Here is a 20,261-nt window from a genome sequence, read left to right as displayed (position 1 = left end):
CTAATGGCTAAGATCAACTTTTAGAACAACTTGGACTTTAAAGAAAGAATTTATTTGCGTGTCAAATTGTACGGTAATTCTAGGAAATTATTTTTAGGCTTTTTATAATCTGGAATATCAAAAAAAGAAGAAAAGCAATGTATACATGGTACATCAACTTTTGGTTGAGGAAAAACAAGGACGTTTATGGTCAAACTCTCACGGTTACTTTAATCGGAGAAACTTTTGCGAGTCATAAAACTCGCAAAATTTTTTGGATAAATTTTTGCGAATCTAGCTAGTTACAAATTAAAAAATTTCCAAGGGATAAACTTTCGCGAAATCTGAAATTGGAAAGTTTTGGCGATATAAACTTTCACGATACGTGATTTTTTGTGTTCTTATAAAAAATGTGGCCTAGCTATATTTCTTATGATAGAAAAGTGTTTTTTAACGATGTAATTTTCTTGCTAATAGTATGTAGAAACTATTTACAAACTGGCTTCATCGTCAAAATCACAAAACAGATCAAACACATTTTTAGACTTCGGGAGGGTGAGCCAAGTTAGGGCGAGTCAAGAAATAACTTTTAAAATCAGCAAATTTCTTTTAAATTTTAGTGGATAAACTTTCACGAATCGACAATTTAGAAAGTTTGTATTGAATAAACTTTTGCAAATGGTTATTTTTGAAAGTTTTGCGAGACAAAGTTTTGCGAAAAAGGCCAAATAACACGAAATTCGCAAAAGTTTCTCTCCCGAAAGTTTCTCCGAATAAAGTAGTTAGAAAACAAAGATTCTGAGAAAAATAATTCTATTTATGAAGAGGTGACACTGATCAAAAAGCGTGCATTCACCATTAACCTTTCACTAGGACAATACCTGGAGCATCCAATTCTATTGTCCATAAGGTAAAGGACAGGCGGGTAAATAAACCATCAATCAACTCACTCAAGGTCCCTCCTTTGGCACATTCCAGCAGGTAAGCAAACAAACCTGGAGATCATTCAAACGCTTAACTTTGGAAATGCATACAACGCAGTTTACACAATTCCAGGTGCATGTGACATACTGCTAATAACAGTAAAAGTGGACATCACTGTCTTTTGTTTGAGATGACGCCGTGAAGTAAGTGCTGGACCCTGGCGAATCAGCCACTGGAGAATTGCAGCCAATCGAACCACAGCATAGAACTATACCAAGGTCACCTCTGAAGATAAAACGAGGACAATCATTACCCTTAACTATTCTCTGCTTATTCTATTATGTAAAATGGTGATCACGATTGTGTGCAGTAATGTTAAAGGACTTAGGTCATCACACAGGTGCGACACAATCCTAAATCACCTCCTTCTTAAAAATGCCACTTTTTATTTTTCACGAGGAACACATTTTACTGACTTCAACATCAATAAACTTTACATTTCAGGCTCAATAGCTTTTTACGCCTTGCATAAATAACTAAGGTGGTGTGGCCACACTTCTTCCTAAGAATTTTCAAGTAAACATCACAGCAGACAACTCTGGCCGTCGGGACTTCATGAACGGTACTGTCAAACGCAAAAAATTCTACCTCATTACCATCTACATGCCATAACACATCCTTCCTTACTACAGTTAGTTTATATTTTATGTGGTTAGTATTACTAACTTTGAGGGATATACCCTGCCTGTTGTTTCCAGATGAGACCAATAAGGACGTTCAAGAGTGTTTAAAGCTCCCATTCATGCTACAGAAATCTTTTTTAAGGTATCAGAAGCAATAATCAATAGTAGAAAGGGTTAGCTAATGGGCTAAGTTCGAAGAGAGAAAAAGGTAGAAATGAAGCCAAGTAGATTTTTTAACAACTTTCTCTTCAAATCTCCTCAATTTTAATTTCACAACCTGTTGCATGTTTGATATTTCACGCTCCTTTAAAATCTCCTCAATGTTTCTCATTTTTTTAAAAAAATTTGAAAATGTGGCGTGTGGCCTTGTGGTTATGAAGTTCGCTTCACAATCACAAAGTCTGTGGTTCGGTCCACAACACGGGCATATTTAGCAAGTGCCTTTACCACAGCTACGGGTCAACCCATGCCTTGTGAGGGAAATTGGGTAGGTATTATCGATAATGTATAAATTTCGAACACAGGATCCACATTGATAACAGTATTTCCAACACTATATGAAGTGGCTATATCCTGTATAAATATTTGTAATAATAATAATAGTAAAGTACTTATTTTTTTAATAAAAACACGTTTTCTCAAAAGAACTTTGAAATTCTGATCAAAAGTCCTCAAATCTCTTCAACTTTGACTCTATAAAAAGAGTGGCAACCCTGCTGATGATGGTTCATGATAACGATAACTAAAACATGTTAATAAAATGTCGAAAATAACTTGTTTTTATTAAGTTTTGTGATGACAACCAATATCAAATGTTTACAACGTTTTTGTATATGTACACACATCCTGACAGGCAAGAAAAAAAGGACCACAATGGCTATTTACACAAAGTTTAGAATGGAAGATAAAAAATGCATTGGAATTGTTTCCTCAACTATATCTTTTCTGTTAAAGGGCAGACTAATTTTAGCGGTTCATTTTGTTTCATTTTAATATTGTTGATCATTGCAGTCTGTTGTTTATATTTTTTGCCTATTACCTTGCGTGCATATGTCCATTGTTCTCAATGCAAAATATAAAACATTATGTCACACCACAACTTATCTATTGCATATAGGATACACAACATTGCAACATTGACTTAAATATACCATTTTCTTCCCTTTTTATTTTAGTATTTAAAATGAAATTGAAACAAATAAATAAAAAGTAAAAATATACAGAAAGATGAAGTTCATGCCAGTTTTATCAGATGATCTTCTAAAAGATGTTGATAAAGGTATATATCTTATATGTATTTTTGAAGTTCGGCCTTTCAATTTTTTTAATGTGTGTGTTTCAAGTTTCCTGTCTATCTATATATTATTTATTATTTTGTTGCTATCTGTTTTATAATAAATTTTGATAATTATTTGTTGAGAGATGTTAACTTTCCTTGTGTGCTTTTGAAATAATATTTTGAATTCTTAATATTTTAATGAAGCAAGCTGTTATGTCATTGGTTTAAGTAGATGCGAACAAAAAAATATTTTGTGGCAGCCAGAAAGTAAATTTTAGTGAGAAAAAAAAAATTATGCATTTCTAAATCCTAAAATCTACTAAGATAGCCACTGTAATAACAACTACATTTCAGGACTAAGTATCCATATATCTTTCTAACAGCCATTTTACAGAATTTTTATGGCAAAAAATAAGTAGGTTTTGGATGTACTTACCAGGGAACATCAAAAATAATATCTTTGACTTAAGATAACCAAGAATATTTTGTGTATTATAGTAGTAACAGCATTTTATAACCTTCGTTTAAACTTCTTTAAAGTTATGGAACATCTGTCATAACCAGCAACAATATTTTTTTTCATGTTTTGCGTCTTTTTTCACAACATGCTTCGAACATTGAAGTTTGTTATGATGAAATGGCGCCAAATTTAATAAATATACAGACTGAAAGCTTTCAACAGCAAATCGAACTCTCAATGTAGAGGCTTCATCTTCAGCCCCTAAAATTAAAGTTTTTTTGCGTTGGCTGAAAAACTGACTTGAGATACATTTCAACTGATGTGCGTCGGCATTGCGTTGGTAATATTTTTTTTATAGTGAAATTTTTCAGCTGACAGTAACTTTCGTCATTCACTTTTTATTAGGGCTAGACCTCTCATAAATTCGATGCATTGATCTCTTAAGACGATGACAAATGAAAATGGAATACAAGTCTTATTGACATACCTTCCTAACTTTCGTTAGGTTAATAGTGAACGTTTAGAAAGGAATGATATGAGAATGGTTAGGTGGATGGGTAACGCCAGTCTGAGAGACAGAAAGAGTTCAGATGAGCTAAGAAGCAAGCTAAGTATCCGTAGAATTAAAGATGTTATCCAGATAAGAAGATTGAATTGGCTGGGGTACTTGGAAAGAATGGAAGGGGATAATTGGGTAAGAAAGTGTAGAGACTTGATAGTTCCTGGGGCAAAGCCCAGAGGCAGACCGAGAAAGACTTGGCAGGAGGTTATAAGGACAGACTTGATACAGAGGAAGTTGAGTTTAGATCTAACACAGTCTAGATCAGATTGGAAGAGGGTCATTAATATACCCCGTCCAACCCATGCTCACATAGAAAACGGACGTTAAGCTGAGAATGATGATGATGTTGATGAATAGTATACTGCCAACTGGCTTTTTATGTTTGAGATGAACTCATTAGGTTAGGGCATCATTAGGTTGTATATCGCAGAAGTTGCCGGTGACATGCTTCGAAAATGCTTGTCACTGACACAGTTAATGTGAAGCAAAACTGTTCAGGAGACTCAACTGTTAGAGTCTTCGCAGAACATCTCACCCAACAAAACCGAGGGCAGGGCTGGCTTATTGCCTGCTGTGTCGCGTGGGAGAAAGAACTTCTGGACTTCAATTACGTCGGCAGTGCCGAATGCGGACGCTTATGTTAAGGGCTGCATCTATATTTACAGTACAGTCCAGATGTAAGCGTACGCGTACGCTCAACTTGCAAAAATAATTGCTTTCATTAAAAAAAACAATAGGATAGCGAGTTCTATTCAAATTGCGCGAAAATAATTGCTTCGTGTTAAGAACAAAAGCATAGCAAGAAACATTGTTTAAAAACAATACTCTGCGCGAGAAAAAATTAAACGCGAAGGCCATTGAATTTTAATTTTTTTTAACAACGAAACTAATTATAGTAACGCGATTTTAATCTGATATATTTAAAAAACACAAGCTCTTTTAAAAAACAAGAAATGCAATGATCTAAATATTTTTAAAAAAACTAATGCTACTTTTAAAACTTCTAGTAATATTTCTTTATCGTCGAAATATATTTTTTAACATGCGAAACTTTTAAAAGTTCTTTTTATAAAAAGCAACGTTTAGCAACGCAAACGGGAAAACCCTACGTTCGGGACTTTTCCCTTCGCGATAAGATTTCGAAAACAAATTAAATTTTAATACCGAAGAAAGAAAAAATCTAAAAATATAACTTTTGACGTTTTATAGTATCACCTACATTTTATTGTTAAAAACATTGTCTTTGTTTTTTTTCAGCGCAACTCTATCTCTTAAAAGATTTAAACAATGCATCTCGCTGTCTATTTAGTTTTCGCGCAAATCTTTTATTTTATAAACTATCAAACAATGGATCGCCATGTCACATTGATAGAGTTGATAACATTTTAAATACTTAAAACACTATCTAACGAAGCTTTCCTATCGCCGTTCTTCGTTCTTTAATTTTCTAAAAAATCATTTCTATCGCCGCTCTTCGTTATTTAACTTTTAAAATGCGATCTAAAAAAAAACATTTCTATCGCCGTTTTCCGTTTTAAAACTTTGAAAATGCGATCTAAAAAAACATTTCTATCGCCGTTTTCCGTTTTAAAACTTTGAAAATGCGATCTAAAAAAACATTTCTATCGCCGTTTTTCGTTTTTAAACTTTTAAAATGCGATCTAAAAAAAACATTTCTATCGCCGTTTTTCGTTTTTACACTTTTAAAATGCGATCTAAAAAAACATTTCTATCGCCGTTTTTCGTTTTTAAACTTTTAAAATGCGATCTAAAAAAACATTTCTATCGCCGTTTGTCGTTCTTATACTTTGAAAATGCGATCTAAAAAAACATTTCTATCGCCGTTTTTAGTTTTTAAACTTTAAAAATGCGATCTAAAAAAACATTTCTATCGCCGTTTTTCGTTTTTAAACTTTTAAAATGCGATCTAAAAAAACATTTCTATCGCCGTTTTTAGTTTTTAAACTTTTAAAATGCGATCTAAAAAAACATTTCTATCGCCGTTTGTCGTTTTAATACTTTTAAAATGCGATCTAAAAAAACATTTCTATCGCCGTTTGTCGTTTTTAAACTTTTAAAATGCGATCTAAAAAAAAACATTTCTATTAAAATTAAAGTTTCATTCTTTGTTAAAATATAATAATTTCTATCTCTTAAAAGCTTTATTTAACCCGCGCAACCAACAATGCCTTCTCGCTAGTTTATTTAGTTTCCACGCAAAACATTTGTTTAATAAAAATATTAAACAATGGCTCTTCGTGTCACATTGATAGAGTTGATAACATTTGCAATTATGCTATTGGGAATAGTTATGTTAACACTATTTAACAATAGTTACGCGCAGTTATAATAAGCTATTTTTTCTTCGATAATCTTTTGTTTATTACGCGCAAGTTAATGACTTACAAGACTCGCAAGATAATTAATAAGAACAAAAGACAAACAACTACCGCCTCCGAGAAAAAGGTGTGAAACTTGAGCGTACGCGTACGCTTACATCTGGACTGTACTGTACGAATCTTCATTTTCTTAATTTTCTTTACTCACAAATTTAAGTAAGTTCAATAGTATAAGAGGATTAAAATATGTTTGTCATATGTTGTTCAACATTTTTGCTATTTTGATCTTTGCCCTTTTCTTGTTTAATTATTTTGTGCGATTGACCTGCGTCCATCACAATAAGGAGAAATATATCCCATTGTTTTTTTTAATTTAGCCACCTGTTTGGCAAATGTGTAAAAATACTGAATTATAAATAATTCAGCACTCACAAAGATTTTAATAGACTTTTTATTTTGGGTCTAATGTATTGTTGTTCTGCAAAGTTTAAGGTGAAAATACCAATTTTATGTGAAAAACATTACATTTTTATAACTCTATCAATATTTTCAATATTAAAACATTCTTAGTCGCTGTTTCGCGACTTTTTTTGTTATGATGGCTGCTGTAACATGTAAAATGATTTGTTATGGAGTGTCTGCTCAAGACAGTCAGTCTGGTCTTTAAAATCAACACTGTCATCATAAACTTTTATTCAGCAACCGTGCCGTGCGCAATTCGCCTCTTCCTTTAATTTTGTTCAGACAAAATCTAAAAAGTTAAACCTTTAACCACAAAAAAAGCTTCCAATTTTTCTGTTTTTACGCTATTAGATTTTGTTAAATCAAATAAATCTCTCAGACAAAATGTTATAATGTAAATATGCTTTAGAGATAAGTACACAAATATTTTGTCCTACTGACAAAGTCAAAATGACATTCACATGAAAAGACGATTAAATTAAAAATAACTGTATCACTCATTTTATGTTCTCACATAAGATAACTTGCAGTCTTAAGTCTGTTTCATAACAGGCAGATGTTTTTTGCCTCCAGCTTGGAATTTGAATATTAGTGTTTTTTGTATCTATTTTCTTTAAAATTTCTTTATCTCAGACTACAATTAGGAATGATGGTCGTAGATTCATCTTGTGCATTTAGAAACATTTTCGATGATTGTGAGAATAACATGTCAAAAATAAACAAAACGTCTGAAAAAAATATTTAACTGCAGTTTTGTTCTTGGTTAAGAAATTTTGAAACCCATGGTAGTTTGACAAACTCGGTACAAAATTTTGGAAGACTTAAGTATAAAAAATAAAACAAGCTAACGAAAATGTCACCTTCCAGTTTTAAGTAAATATATACATTGAAAAAATGAATAATTTACACTGGACCTTTGATGTGTTATTAAATTTGCTGTTCTCGAAAACTCCACTTGTGAAAATATATTTACTGAAAAATTTCTTCCTCCTAAAAGGTTAGGATATAAAAAATGCTCGTTAGCCCAATGTGCATTTTTGAATGCTCTTTTTTTTGCACGTATAATGTTAAATATAAATTTATCAAGACAAACACTAGGTTATGTGAATATTATTTTATTCAAATTTGTGTACTTTTCTGTAGTCGAGGTTTATGTCGCCACCATCAAGAATAAGTTGCAGACAAATCAAGTACTGGAGTTGTTGAAAGACATATACCCACTGAAATCAGTTGCTCACCTGAAACGTATTAAATCAAATAAAGAGAAGCAGTGTTAGTGAAACTTTTGTGTTTCCTAGTTTGTGTGTTTTTTAACTTGTGTGTATAAAACAGCTGATTATAAAGGATAATTTGCTGGTCTTTTATATTTTTTATATTTATGTTTTTGTGGTTCTAGGTTTAAATGTCATCATTTGTTTGACTTCAGAAGTTGATGGTATAAATGTTCTTGAATCAAACAGTGAATTAAGCAAGGTATTGCAAAACTTTAAAAGAGAGTTTGTGTCTCTTACAAAACCTCTTACAAGAAAGCAATTTGAACAAGCTTCAAAATTATGGCCAACCAGTTTTCATGAAGATAAAGAGTAAGTGTGGTTATAATTACATTTCTGTGCCTTATTGTTGTGTTTTTTTAAAGCCTGATTTAATGCCACTTTTTTGATTAATAATAGGCATTTCACAGTATTCCGTTTTCAATATATTTTAGAATAAAAAAACTTGTAAGTGGAGCTATCTTAACATCTGACGAGATGAAACAGAGTGCTGTGTACATGCAACTAGCAGAATCTGTAGCAATCCAATCCAAAGAGGTACACTCCTTTTTTATAATCATTGTGTATTTTTTTCAGCTTATGTATGCTTATAAAAAGTCTTATCTCAGCCTCAAAATATGCTTACATGTATAATAATGTCAACCAAGGTTGTTCATATTTGTACTGTTTGAAGATAGCGATATGTTTTGTGTCAACAACATCTAAATTGAAGATTTTAAATGTATTTGAAACAGTTCAATTCAACTTTGCTCATTAATGTTGTCTTACTGTACTAATGACAACAAATTGATGTTTTTAGTTTAAAATGCTGCCCCTCTCCATTTAAGAGGTTTCTTTTGTTACTTTGGGTTCAAATTCCTAAGCTCTTGGCTGAAATTATGCTTTAATTATGCTCATTTTGTTTGCCGTTGAAAAGAATGTGGTAAATGTACCAAAAGATCTTAAGTTAATTTGTACCAATATTTTTAATTTCATTTGTTCGTTTTTTCACCAATTCATTTTAGACGTAATAAATTAAAAATTTATTTATTTGGAACTTGACAATTCATTTTGTCCTGTGGCTATTCAGATAACTTCTTGCCACATTTTGTCTCGCTCATTCTGCTCTAGACCGGGTAGGCTTATATAGTCGAGATGGATTTTGAGACCCCAAAACTGTATGTAAGAATCTTACAGTAATTTCATAGCTGTATTTTTTCACGGGTTATAACTGTATGGATAACATTTAGGTTATGTGTTTTAACAAAATTTTTCACGTGTATTTTTACAGGACACATCTGCCACGGTTATTATAGATCCAACATGCAACACGATATTGGCATGTGCTTGTGATTGTAGTCATGTACACGACCCGCTCCATCATTCGGCTATGGTTGCTATAGATATGGTTGCTACGTTACAAGGCGGAGGCGCATACACAGCATTACGATATAAAGAAACAACAGAGGGATATTTAATAGTCGATGGTGCTCATTTATACTCTGGAATGACATACGAACAGACTTCTACCCCACCAAGCAGGATAGTCACTAAGAGACACGATGGATATTTATGTACAGGGTACGACGTGTACACAACACACGAACCATGTGTTATGTGAGTTCAAAAATGTTTTCATGTCAACATTCTCATCCTGACTTCTTTTATTTCGATATTCATTCGTTCAACGTTTTTTTAGGTGCTGTATGGCACTTCTCCATTCTCGTGTACGCAGAGTGTTTTTCAAGCATGTTAACCTGTCCGCAGGTGGTTTTGGAAGCGTGTATAAAATACACTGCGAAGAAGGGTTAAATCATCATTTTGAGGTATTTAGGAATGTCAGTCACAAACGTCCACATCTTGAAGTTTAAAAATATTTAAAAAAGCTGCTAAAACATAATATTAAAAGGAGTACACAGAATGGAGTGATATAAACACCGATCGGTACGAACACAGATCGATACGAATACAGATAGATACAAACACAGATCGATACGAACATGGATCGACACATCCGATACGTACACACATCGACTTGAACACGGTCTCAGGTCGCTAGAAACACGTACGTCTATTTACGAAACGATTGTAAGTGTCAATGACAATCGAGCTTGTTCCGGGACAAAGCCATTAAAATATTTTATGATTAAGAAGAGAAAGGAATTCAAAAACGAATATGAAACATACTGTTTCTGAGTTACAGTTATTTTTCTTACACTGTTTGGTTGATGTTCATCCCGCTATCAATGATACAATTGATTGGTTGGTATTTTGTTTCTATCTTTCCTGAGTTCTTATAAGTAAATGTTTTCAATATTTGTAACTGTAATTATTTTGATTGACTGCAAGTCCACTTTTTAGGCCCAATTTATTTACTTATCCCCTTTCCTAGTAAGTTCCTCACTCCCCCGTGTGGAGACTCAAAAAAGTTATTTACTCCATCCATCTAGTATAACCTGTAATAAAGTTAACACGACATGTAAAAAGCACGTGCTTACTGCAAATAAAAAATTAAAATTAAACAGCTATTTCTATAAGCTGACCAGTTGGCCAAGTCTAGGCCCTAAATTTTTGAAAATATTAACCCAGTGAAACTGGTAAAAAATCTTCTCAAAAGCACAATGTGCATGTGCAAAAGTGTCAAGATCGTAAATTCGTCATATCATCTTTGAAGCTTTAATACACCATCAACAAACACTGTTAAGGTTGTTTAAAGAAACAAGTTGCTTCGCAACGAGCTAAGCAATTTTAGGGCTAAATAAATAAGAAACCTGGAAAAAGGGGGTTGTTTTTGAGCCTTCCCCATCCCTTGTTTTTTATCAAGGAAAAAGGGTCACTCCCGTTTCCAGGGCTCTTTTACACGTATGATATTCTGACGAGACGGGTCAGAAGTTTTCGGACATATTTTAGCCTGATTTTTCTAAATTTTTATAAAGTAGTACGCTATGTCAGAACTTAGCCATATTTTTCGTTTATTTGCCAAAAATGCCATGCAGCTATCAAATCTACAGATAAGAAGTTCCACTTGCGACGTCTGCATGCATTAATTTTTACTGTTACAGAGGACTCTCTATAACTCGAACCCCTATAACTCGAATCTCTCCTTAATTCGAACGTTTTTTTGTCTCTTCGAGTACTTCCTCTCTATAACTCCAACGTTGCAACATGTTTATATGACACAAGCAGTTTTTTTTGCAGTTTTTTGGCTCTGTAAACGTAAATAGAATCTAACTGATTCAAATGTTTCATACATGTGTGAGGGTCTTAAATGATGCGAACAAAACGTAAACGTAATTCTTTGGTATTGAAGTTTCTATAATCATGACGTCTGTTTTCGGATTTCTTTTCTTCCTTGAGATAAAATATTTTTTATTTTTTCAGTCCATTCTTAGCCTAGAAGGACGAGATTTTATATCCTGTACAAAGAAAGACTTGTCTCCATTCCGTATAAGGGAGAAAATCACGCGTAATTGGCAATTTATACAAAATTTATACAAAAACTCCCAACTCTTTCTTACCCGAACCTCTCTAAACTTGAACGGTTTTCGATTCCCCGTGGGAACGCAGGGAAGTATACGACCGTGTCAAATGACTTAAAACTTACTTCTACGTTTTTGCGAAGTCGTGAATTAGCCATATCGAGATATTTCGCGAAGTTTTCTTTTCCGAAAACCGTTCTATCAAATATTTTCACGAATCCAGTAATTTTTTGCAATTTAAATTTATTTTAGGCCTATTGTTGAGACCAAGTAGCCTTGCGCTGGAAAATTCAATCACCCAGAAAAAATAGTTTTTCCAAAAGTTTTGCGATGTTGATTTGGGCGACTAGTGTAGTAATTTTGTAGTGATTTATATGTATATATTTTTCTGATCATTCTATTAGTATCGTTACTATGTATATTTTGTTTTGATTTTTGTTTTTCTGGCATTGTTTAATTTCTTTCCTCAATAACTTTGTTTGTCTCATGCTATTTGATCCAATTTGAATCGCTTTGTATCCTGATTGCCTTTCATTTTGTTATAAGATTCTTTCTCTATTGATTTTGTTGCCTGTGTGCGAGTGTTTTGACTAAGCAATGTAGAATAATTTTCGTGCTATCCCATTCTTACGTCATCAGTGTACCAGTGTCATCAGTGTACCAGTTTGCTTTTTTTCCATCTCACCTATCTAATTAATTTATTTATTTTCGATTACCTTATTTGTTTATTTGTTCTTGTATTTACCTAATTTATTACCTATTTTAAAATTTCATTTATTATTATTTTTTGTTTTAACAGGTCCTATTTGATACCAGGATTGTAAATATTTCTGACGTAGTCAACCTGTAAAATTATAATTGTTAATAATAATTGTTAATAATAATAATATTAATAATAATAATAATTAATAATAATAATAATAATAATAAACTAAGACAAATCTACTAATTTTGCGAAAATTTATTGCTGAGAATTAGCCTTCCTGGGAATTTTCGCGCGGAAAACCTTTGTCATTTTGATTAGTTTTTCTCCATTGGTGGTGAATTTTGATTGGATAAAAAACAAAAGCTTCTCTTTTTGCCGGCGGATTTTTTTCCTTTTCGTTCCCCGCTCTCTCAAGAATTTTTGCCGAGTAAAAAACTTAAAAGTAATTTTTTTTCTACTTGTTTTCTTATAAAATTGGTTGATGAAAAAACTTGCAAAGGGGAGTAATGATATTGACGTAGGCAACAAACCCTCACGAGAGAGGGTGCTGGAAATAAGGTCGCACTTATTCCTTGTACGTCCGCATTAATGCGCTTCATAATGGCCGACTAGTTGTGACATCAGATATATGTGCAGAAGACAAGTACAGAAAATTCGAGCAAGGTATAATGACTTGCCAATGTTTGCAAAAGTTAAAAAAAATTTACGGTGTTTTTGCACATGCGCTAGCATTTCTGTGGGTAGAAAATTTATACAATATCCTTGATATTGGAACGCAATTGTATATTTGGCGGCATGGATCGGGATGCCAAGCAATAAGATTAAACAATAACAGGCAGGACAGATAAATGTGCAAAAACTGTGTAAAAATGTGTACAAACACAGTAATAACCCCAGCATATGCATTTAAATGGTATGAGACACTCACAATGACATGTACATCTTGGCTGCAGTCTGTTGTGAGTGTCTCCCATGGCATATCTTGTTATTCTCTTTATCGTAATGCACTTCAATGGTATGACACACTCCTTAATGACATGTATATCTAGGCCGCACTCCATTGTGAGTGTCTCCCACAGCATTTTATCATAATGCACTTCAATGGTACAACAAGCTTGAATGTCTTCTCTACGGCATTAATTTCATCACATGCACTTCAATAGTTCGACAAACTTGAATGTCTCCCACGGCATATCTTATTATTCTCTTTGTCATAATGCACTTCAATGGTACGACAAGCTTGAATCCAAATTTATGGCTGACTTAGGAAGCCCAACATTCCCATCAGTTGAAACGCGCAATGGGTAATAAGCCAAGATTCTTGCTCCCACTGTTGGACAGAAACCTTGACAACATTTTTAGCCAAATGGTTGTTCAAGGAAACCATGCAGCTAGAGCAAGTGTCTCCATCTTTGTTGATATATGAGGGATAAGCAAGTTCAAACCAGTCATAAACTGAACTCCACTAACTCTGTCTTTAACAGTGGTTGTGGTGACAAACGCTTTGTGGTGAGGAGGCAATGATACTCCGCATTGGTTGACCTGGAGTGGCATCACATAAAAACCCTACACACAGCATTATTAGTATAGTATAAGGAGGGCGGGTGGAAATCTTTAGCTCTAACTGGTTGTTTACAGAGCCAAACTTGAATAGGCCTGTCCTAATAAGCGAGACATCTTGAAGCTGGTAGGCGAGGCAAGTTTCCTATCCTGTATTGGCCAATATTGTTTCAAGTAAAGTTTCCTTATATGTGATCCTAGGAACATTAGTAAGTACGAGGCAACAGAGACACCACAATTAACATGAGCTAAATGTTCATTTAAAATTAGTGAATTTTTTTTGAGAAGAATTTGAAAAATATAGTTAAAATTTAATCCAGTTACTCTTGAATCTTATGCTACCTAAAAAATCTTTAATCTTCATTAACAGCTATTTTACCCTGTGTGAGTCCTGCTTTTCTTACCTACACAAAAGTGTACACATGCCCATTGTTCTCACAAAGTCAAATCAAAATAACTAGCTATGTCACACAGAAAGTTTTTTAATTTTCGGAGAAGTATTTTTTTTCTTCTCCAATCTCTTTGTTGTCAAAGTTTTCAACGGCTCAACCTTCTTTGAAATCAATTTCTGCATCATCATTGCATACACAAACAATGCACACAACAACAACAGCTTGCTAAAGCTGCTAAGCACTTTGTTTCAGTCAAACAGCCTGGGTAAACTGTTCTATATTTAAGCAATTCTTCAAGGGAGACTACTTAAGTGTCACACCACCAATAAGAAGGGGTGCATGGACAAGCGATTTTTGTATTTTTCAGAGGAATAAAGCTGTTAAACTTTCTACCCCCTCCTTCTGAGCACACAAATCTTGAATAAAATTGTCCAGAAATAAAAGCAACTTTCTTGTCTTGTCATCTTGCTTATCAACCATTAATCTCGCTCAGCACACATGTAAATGTGCCAAAAACCAAACTTGTTCATGTAAAACATGTAACATGTAAAAAGCACGTGCTTACTGCAAATAAAAAATTAAAATTAAACAGCTATTTCTATAAGCTGACCAGTTGGCCAAGTCTAGGCCCTAAATTGTTGAAAAAATTAACTCAGTGAAACTGGTAAAAAATCTTCTCAAAAGCACAATGTGCATGTGCAAAAGTGTCAAGATCGTAAATTCGTCATATCATCTTTGAAGCTTTAATACACCATTAACAAACACTGTTAAGGTTGTTTAAAGAAACAAGTTGCTTCGCAACGAGCTAAGCAATTTTAGGGCTAAATAAATAAGAAACCTGGAAAAAGGGGGTTGTTTTTGAGCCTTCCCCATCCCTTTTTTTTATCAAGGAAAAAGAGTCACTCCTGTTTCCAGGGCTCTTTTACATGTATGATATTCTGACGAGACGGGTCAGAAGTTTTCGGACATATTTTAGCCTGATTTTTCTAAATTTTTATAAAGTAGTACGCTATGTCAGAACTTAGCCATATTTTTCGTTTATTTGCCAAAAATGCCATGCAGCTATCAAATCTACAGATAAGAAGTTCCACTTGCGACGTCTGCATGCATTATTTTTTACTGTTACAGAGGACTCTCTATAACTCGAACCCCTATAACTCGAATCTCTCCTTAACTCGAACGTTTTTTTGTCTCTTCGAGTACTTCCTCTCTATAACTCCAACGTCGCAACATGTTTATACGACACAAGCAGTTTTATTTGCATTTTTTTGGCTCTGTAAACGTAAATAGAGTCTAACTGATTCAAATGTTTTATACATGTGTGTGAGGGTCTTAAATGATGCGAACAAAACGTAAACGTAATTCTTTGGTATTGAAGTTTCTATAATCATGACGTCTGTTTTCGGATTTCTTTTCTTCCTTGAGATAAAATATTTTTTATTTTTTCAGTCCATTCTTAGCCTAGAAGGACGAGATTTTATATCCTGTACAAAGAAAGACTTGTCTCCATTCCGTATAAGGGAGAAAATCACGCGTAATTGGCAATTTATACAAAATTTATACAAAAACTCCTAACTCTTTCTTACGCGAACCTCTCTAAACTTGAACGGTTTTCGATTCCCTGTGGGAACGCAGGGAAGTATACGACCGTGTCAAATGACTTAAAACTTACTTCTACGTTTTTGCGAAGTCGTGAATTAGCCATATCGAGATATTTCGCGAAGTTTTCTTTTCCGAAAACCGGTATTATCAAATATTTTCACGAATCCAGTAATTTTTTGCAATTTAAATTTATTTTAGGCCTATTGTTGAGACCAAGTAGCCTGCAACTGAACTTGCTCATATCACAGAGGCCAACCTATACTACTTTTTTCTGTACTCCTGAATCCCAGAGTTTGTTGGTTTTTATTTTAGGCATCCCAGCTTTCCAACAAGTGAAAGTTTGCAAATCTTTACAATCACAGTAGAATAGCCAATTGTTTCCATCACTGGATTAAAACCTTGCTGGTTCTAAGCCAAATTGAACGCATGCAAGAAAACCTGTCGCTAAAACAATTGGTCATATGTGAAGGCTTGGTGGTGGTATATAGTAAATGATGAAATAATTCTATTGTCAGAACCTATTGTTAGAAAATTATATAAAATTAATTCAGTTAAGGATATCAAGAGTGTCAATATAATGCTAGTGTGTCATAAAAGAAAAAACAATAAATTACATTAAAAAATTCTTGCTTTATATAGGCACATACTTGTAAGTATCTCAGAGAAGCTAGTTAAAACTGCATTTTATTTTATTATCCAGGTAAGAAGATTAAGTTGGTTCAGACACTTGGAAAAAAGCGAGGAGGTAATTGGGTAAGAAAGTGTAGAGACTTAAAGTTCCTTGGACAAAGGAGGTAGACTGAAAAAGGCTTAACAGGAGGGAATAAGGAGGCTTTTTGATTTTAGAGATGGGTGCTTTAGACTAGGTGCTTATAAAGCTTTGGGTGCTTTGAGTTAACATATGTTATGTTATGTTTGTTTGTTTATTTTTCTGTATACTTTAAACGCTAAGTAACCATAACATCCAACTCATTATTGTCCTCATTTTCACTGTCATGAAATCTGGTGTTGCATCTAACACATTTTTTTGTGGTTCTAAGATTTCAAGAGCTTCTAGTTTTTTACATGATTTTCTTATTGCTACAGTTATTAGATACTTGCACCAGAAAGTTACACACTAACTGATATTTTAATTAAAGAACTAAGAAAAAAATGGGTAAATATATACTTTTGTTTTGTTTGTTTAGAAAATATGTAAGATCTTAATGGAGGTTAATATGATATTTTTACCATCCTCAACATTTTTTTTTATTTTTCACCTAATAAAATAAACTTTTAAAACGAATAACATTAATTTTCCCATACTTTGAAATCCCAACCAACTAAATAATAGAGCAGCTTAAACATGTTTTAAGAATCAACTTTTTTTGATTTTTAGAACATGTTTTTGACGACTTGCCTTTGTGCATTGGAACTTAAAATAACCTGCTCACATGAATGCTAAATTGGTTTTAGGTGAAAGTTTTAGTGCTAAGTCCTTGAAACAGTTTTGTTGCCCTTGTGAATCTAGCTTTATAAATTACACGTGCCATATTCAAGTCTCCCCAAAATTGTCAAAATTTTAATTTTGCAGGACAGGGCTATATTAATTATATTCTCATCAAGTCTGTCCTTATTACTTGGTGCCCAGTCTTTTTCTATTCAACTTCTAAGCTCATCTGAACTCTTTCTGTGTCTCAGATACCTTACTGCTTGGGTACCCATTATACAACATAACACTCTACACAGACCTCATACAACCTACCTTTTACCTTAATTGGCAAGACTCTATTAGTCAACAATTTGTTCTGAATTATCTCTAACGTGCCACTGTAAAGCTAAATATTTCGTTGTGTATAGTTTCATATTTACACTACAAACCTATGTCAACTCTTAACATTTCCTCAATACCAATGTACCCAATACTCAAAAGTGATGCGACAAAAAACCAACTCCTTTTCTACTACAGTGTCAAACTTCACTCTAATGCTGTGAATCATGACTTTATTGCTGTGCTCTTAAGCCTTCCTCTCCTAGTCCTTTCTTCCACTACCTTATCAATTCAACTAATTCATCCAACTATTTTGCTAGGACCAAATTTATACTGTTTTAAAATTATTTGAAGTTTATTTTGTTTAAGCAAAGGCACAGTACTTGTTCAGCATGTGATCACCCACCACCACATAATGGAGGTTATTATTTTTATTTTTATTTTGTTTTTGTTATTTGTGATAAAATTTGTTAGCTACCTCAATAAATCATTTAGTGATTGTTTTCTTTCTCTTCATCTTCACTCAACAAAACGCTCAGCAAAGGACTCGTTTTATAATGGACATTAACAGAGATCAAAATATATAAAAACCAGGAATAGCTTGCTAATTGGTTCAGTTATAAACGGAGCTCCCTGGTTGCTTTTTAATCTCTACAGCAGAAGTTTAACATCATCTATCTCCTATAACTTTAAATTTATTTGTTTTCTATGCCATAGGTTTGTCTAATATATTTCGTTATTTCATTCATTAACAAAGGAATGACTGAAGAGGAGGCTGACCTAAAAAATGAGATTGCACGTTCAACTTACGCAGGTATGTTGCATGATGGAGAAAGACATAAAAAGTATTTTGAAGCTTTGAAATGCACAATCAGTGAAATGATTAACCAACCGTTTATACAAGCTCTAGACATTGGATGTGGGACAGGGATTTTATCCATGATGGCAGCCAAAGCAGGAGCAAATTCTGTCTCAGCATGTGAAATGTTTAAACCGATGGGAGACACAGCAATTAAAATTATTGAGCAGAATAAACTCAGTCATATTATAAACGTTGTTAATAAGTGTTCTACAGATCTTGAAATTGGAACGGATATGAGTTCTAAAGCTAATATTCTTGTTACTGAGATATTCGATTCTGAATTAATTGGCGAAGGAGTTCTTCCAACATTGCGTGATGCACACAACAGACTGCTAACTCATAATTGCAAAGTTATACCTGCATCAGCAGATGTCAAAGTACAGTTGATTGAATGTGATAAATTATGGAGTATGAACAAGTTTCAATCAAATGACCTTTTCTCTACGAAAGAGCTATTAAATTGTCCAGGACTAGCATCTGGTCACGAGGTGCAAGTAAATCAGTTATACCCAAGAGATATAAAGCTGCTGAGTGATTCAATTACTATGACTAGTTTTAATTTTCACACTAAACACGAGCATACTTGCGATAACAAGTACTCTATGACTAAGAAATGCATAAATGTGGCACAGTCGGGAATAATACACGCAGTTTTGTTTTGGTGGGATTTAATTCTACATAAGGATAAAAATATTGTTTTGAGCATGGAACCAAAATGGATGAGAAGTAATGCAAAATACGTGTGGCGAGATCATTGGATGCAGGTGGTATACTATTTAAAACAACCACTGAAAGTTTCTCAGAATGACAATGTCTTTGCCACTATGTTTTACGATGATTATAGCGTATGGTTTGATGTGAAATGCTGTAATGTTACAGATGTTGTAGACCGTCCCCTGTGTTCATGTGGATTACATGTGGTTTGGTGTCGTGAGCGATTTGCATTATGGAACAATGTAGAAGTATGTCAAATGTTTACACACCTAATTAAAAAATATGAGATTGTATCAATTATAGGAGATGTTTCTTTATTTCCATTGCATTCTAGTAAAACTGATTTGAAATATTACGAATGCTCAGAGTTTTCGAAACAAATTATTCACGATTTGGCGAGTGAAAATAAGAAAAATATCAAAATTATCAAAGATTATACGAATGGTTTGCCATTTTCTGGTAATTTGCTTATTGATCCTTATTTCTCATCTTCCTTACTACCATGGCATCATTGTTTAACGTTGTGGACAATAGCACAAGATCTTCAAAGTGTGTACAACAATAAACTAAAAATTTATCCATGTAAAGCATTCTTAAAAGCTTGTGTCGTCGAATTTTCTGATTTATGGAAAGCTTATGCCCCTGTTGAGAATGTTGATGGTTTTAACATGAAAGAATTTGATTCTCTGATTGAAAAAGCTAGGTCACCTGTAAAAATGTCTCAAGGTTTTTATCAAGACGTTGAGCCATACGCCATGTGGGAATATGAAAACAGGTTGATCAGTAAACCAATGATACTAGCAGAATTTAATTTTGAAAAGCCAATGCCAGCGGTGGAGACGTATTTCTCTGAAAGTTTATGTATTTCGAGAGCTGGGATTGCACATGCTGTTGTATTATGGGTAGATTTTGTAATGGATGAAGAGAAAATTTTTTCCACTGGTTTGACTTCCCATGGTAGTTGGGTTGATTACATGAGACAAAGTCTTTATTTCTTTGCTCAACCAAAACATTATAAAGCGAGTGAAAAGATGGAAGCCAATGTTGTTCTTGTACCGAATGATTCTGAGTTACTGTTTGCGTTCATTTAATTTTTATTTGTTATTTTTGAATTTGTTTTATATATACTTGCTTCTTAATAGCAAATTCTAAAAGAATTAGTACCACTGCAAAGTTATATCTTTAAAAGGACCTTGTACATTATTTACTTTTTGAAAAATACATTATTAGTTTTATTGCTTCATGAGAAAATTTTTGT

General features: G+C 33.4%; 2 protein-coding genes across 3 annotated transcripts; both read left to right on the top strand.

Annotated features, from left to right (window-relative positions):
• The first annotated feature begins 2,729 nt into the window (after positions 1 to 2,729).
• Positions 2,730 to 10,294, top strand: LOC130657085 (probable inactive tRNA-specific adenosine deaminase-like protein 3). 2 transcript variants are annotated; one of them, XM_057460056.1, is made up of 6 exons: positions 2,744 to 2,865; positions 7,832 to 7,960; positions 8,085 to 8,271; positions 8,394 to 8,496; positions 9,230 to 9,555; positions 9,638 to 10,294. In XM_057460056.1, the coding sequence occupies exons 1-6, from the start codon at positions 2,814 to 2,816 to the stop codon at positions 9,807 to 9,809; spliced, it is 969 nt and encodes a 322-aa protein (XP_057316039.1). In that variant the 5' UTR covers positions 2,744 to 2,813; the 3' UTR covers positions 9,810 to 10,294. The 2 variants fall into 2 exon arrangements, with proteins under 2 accessions (XP_057316040.1, XP_057316039.1); XM_057460057.1 differs by lacking the exon at positions 7,832 to 7,960 and having other exon boundaries at positions 2,730 to 2,865.
• A 6,645-nt stretch (positions 10,295 to 16,939) lies between these two features.
• On the top strand, positions 16,940 to 20,244 carry LOC130657079 (protein arginine N-methyltransferase 7-like). The gene has a single exon (XM_057460047.1). It carries the CDS (start codon positions 18,187 to 18,189, stop codon positions 20,092 to 20,094), a length of 1,908 nt encoding a protein of 635 aa, XP_057316030.1. The 5' UTR covers positions 16,940 to 18,186; the 3' UTR covers positions 20,095 to 20,244.
• Positions 20,245 to 20,261: the final 17 nt, after the last annotated feature.

Source organism: Hydractinia symbiolongicarpus, chromosome 9 (assembly GCF_029227915.1).
Source record: "Hydractinia symbiolongicarpus strain clone_291-10 chromosome 9, HSymV2.1, whole genome shotgun sequence".
NCBI classification, from domain to species: domain Eukaryota; kingdom Metazoa; phylum Cnidaria; class Hydrozoa; order Anthoathecata; family Hydractiniidae; genus Hydractinia; species Hydractinia symbiolongicarpus.
Note: the sequence above shows the minus strand (reverse complement) of the source record. Positions and strands in the feature narration are given on the sequence as shown.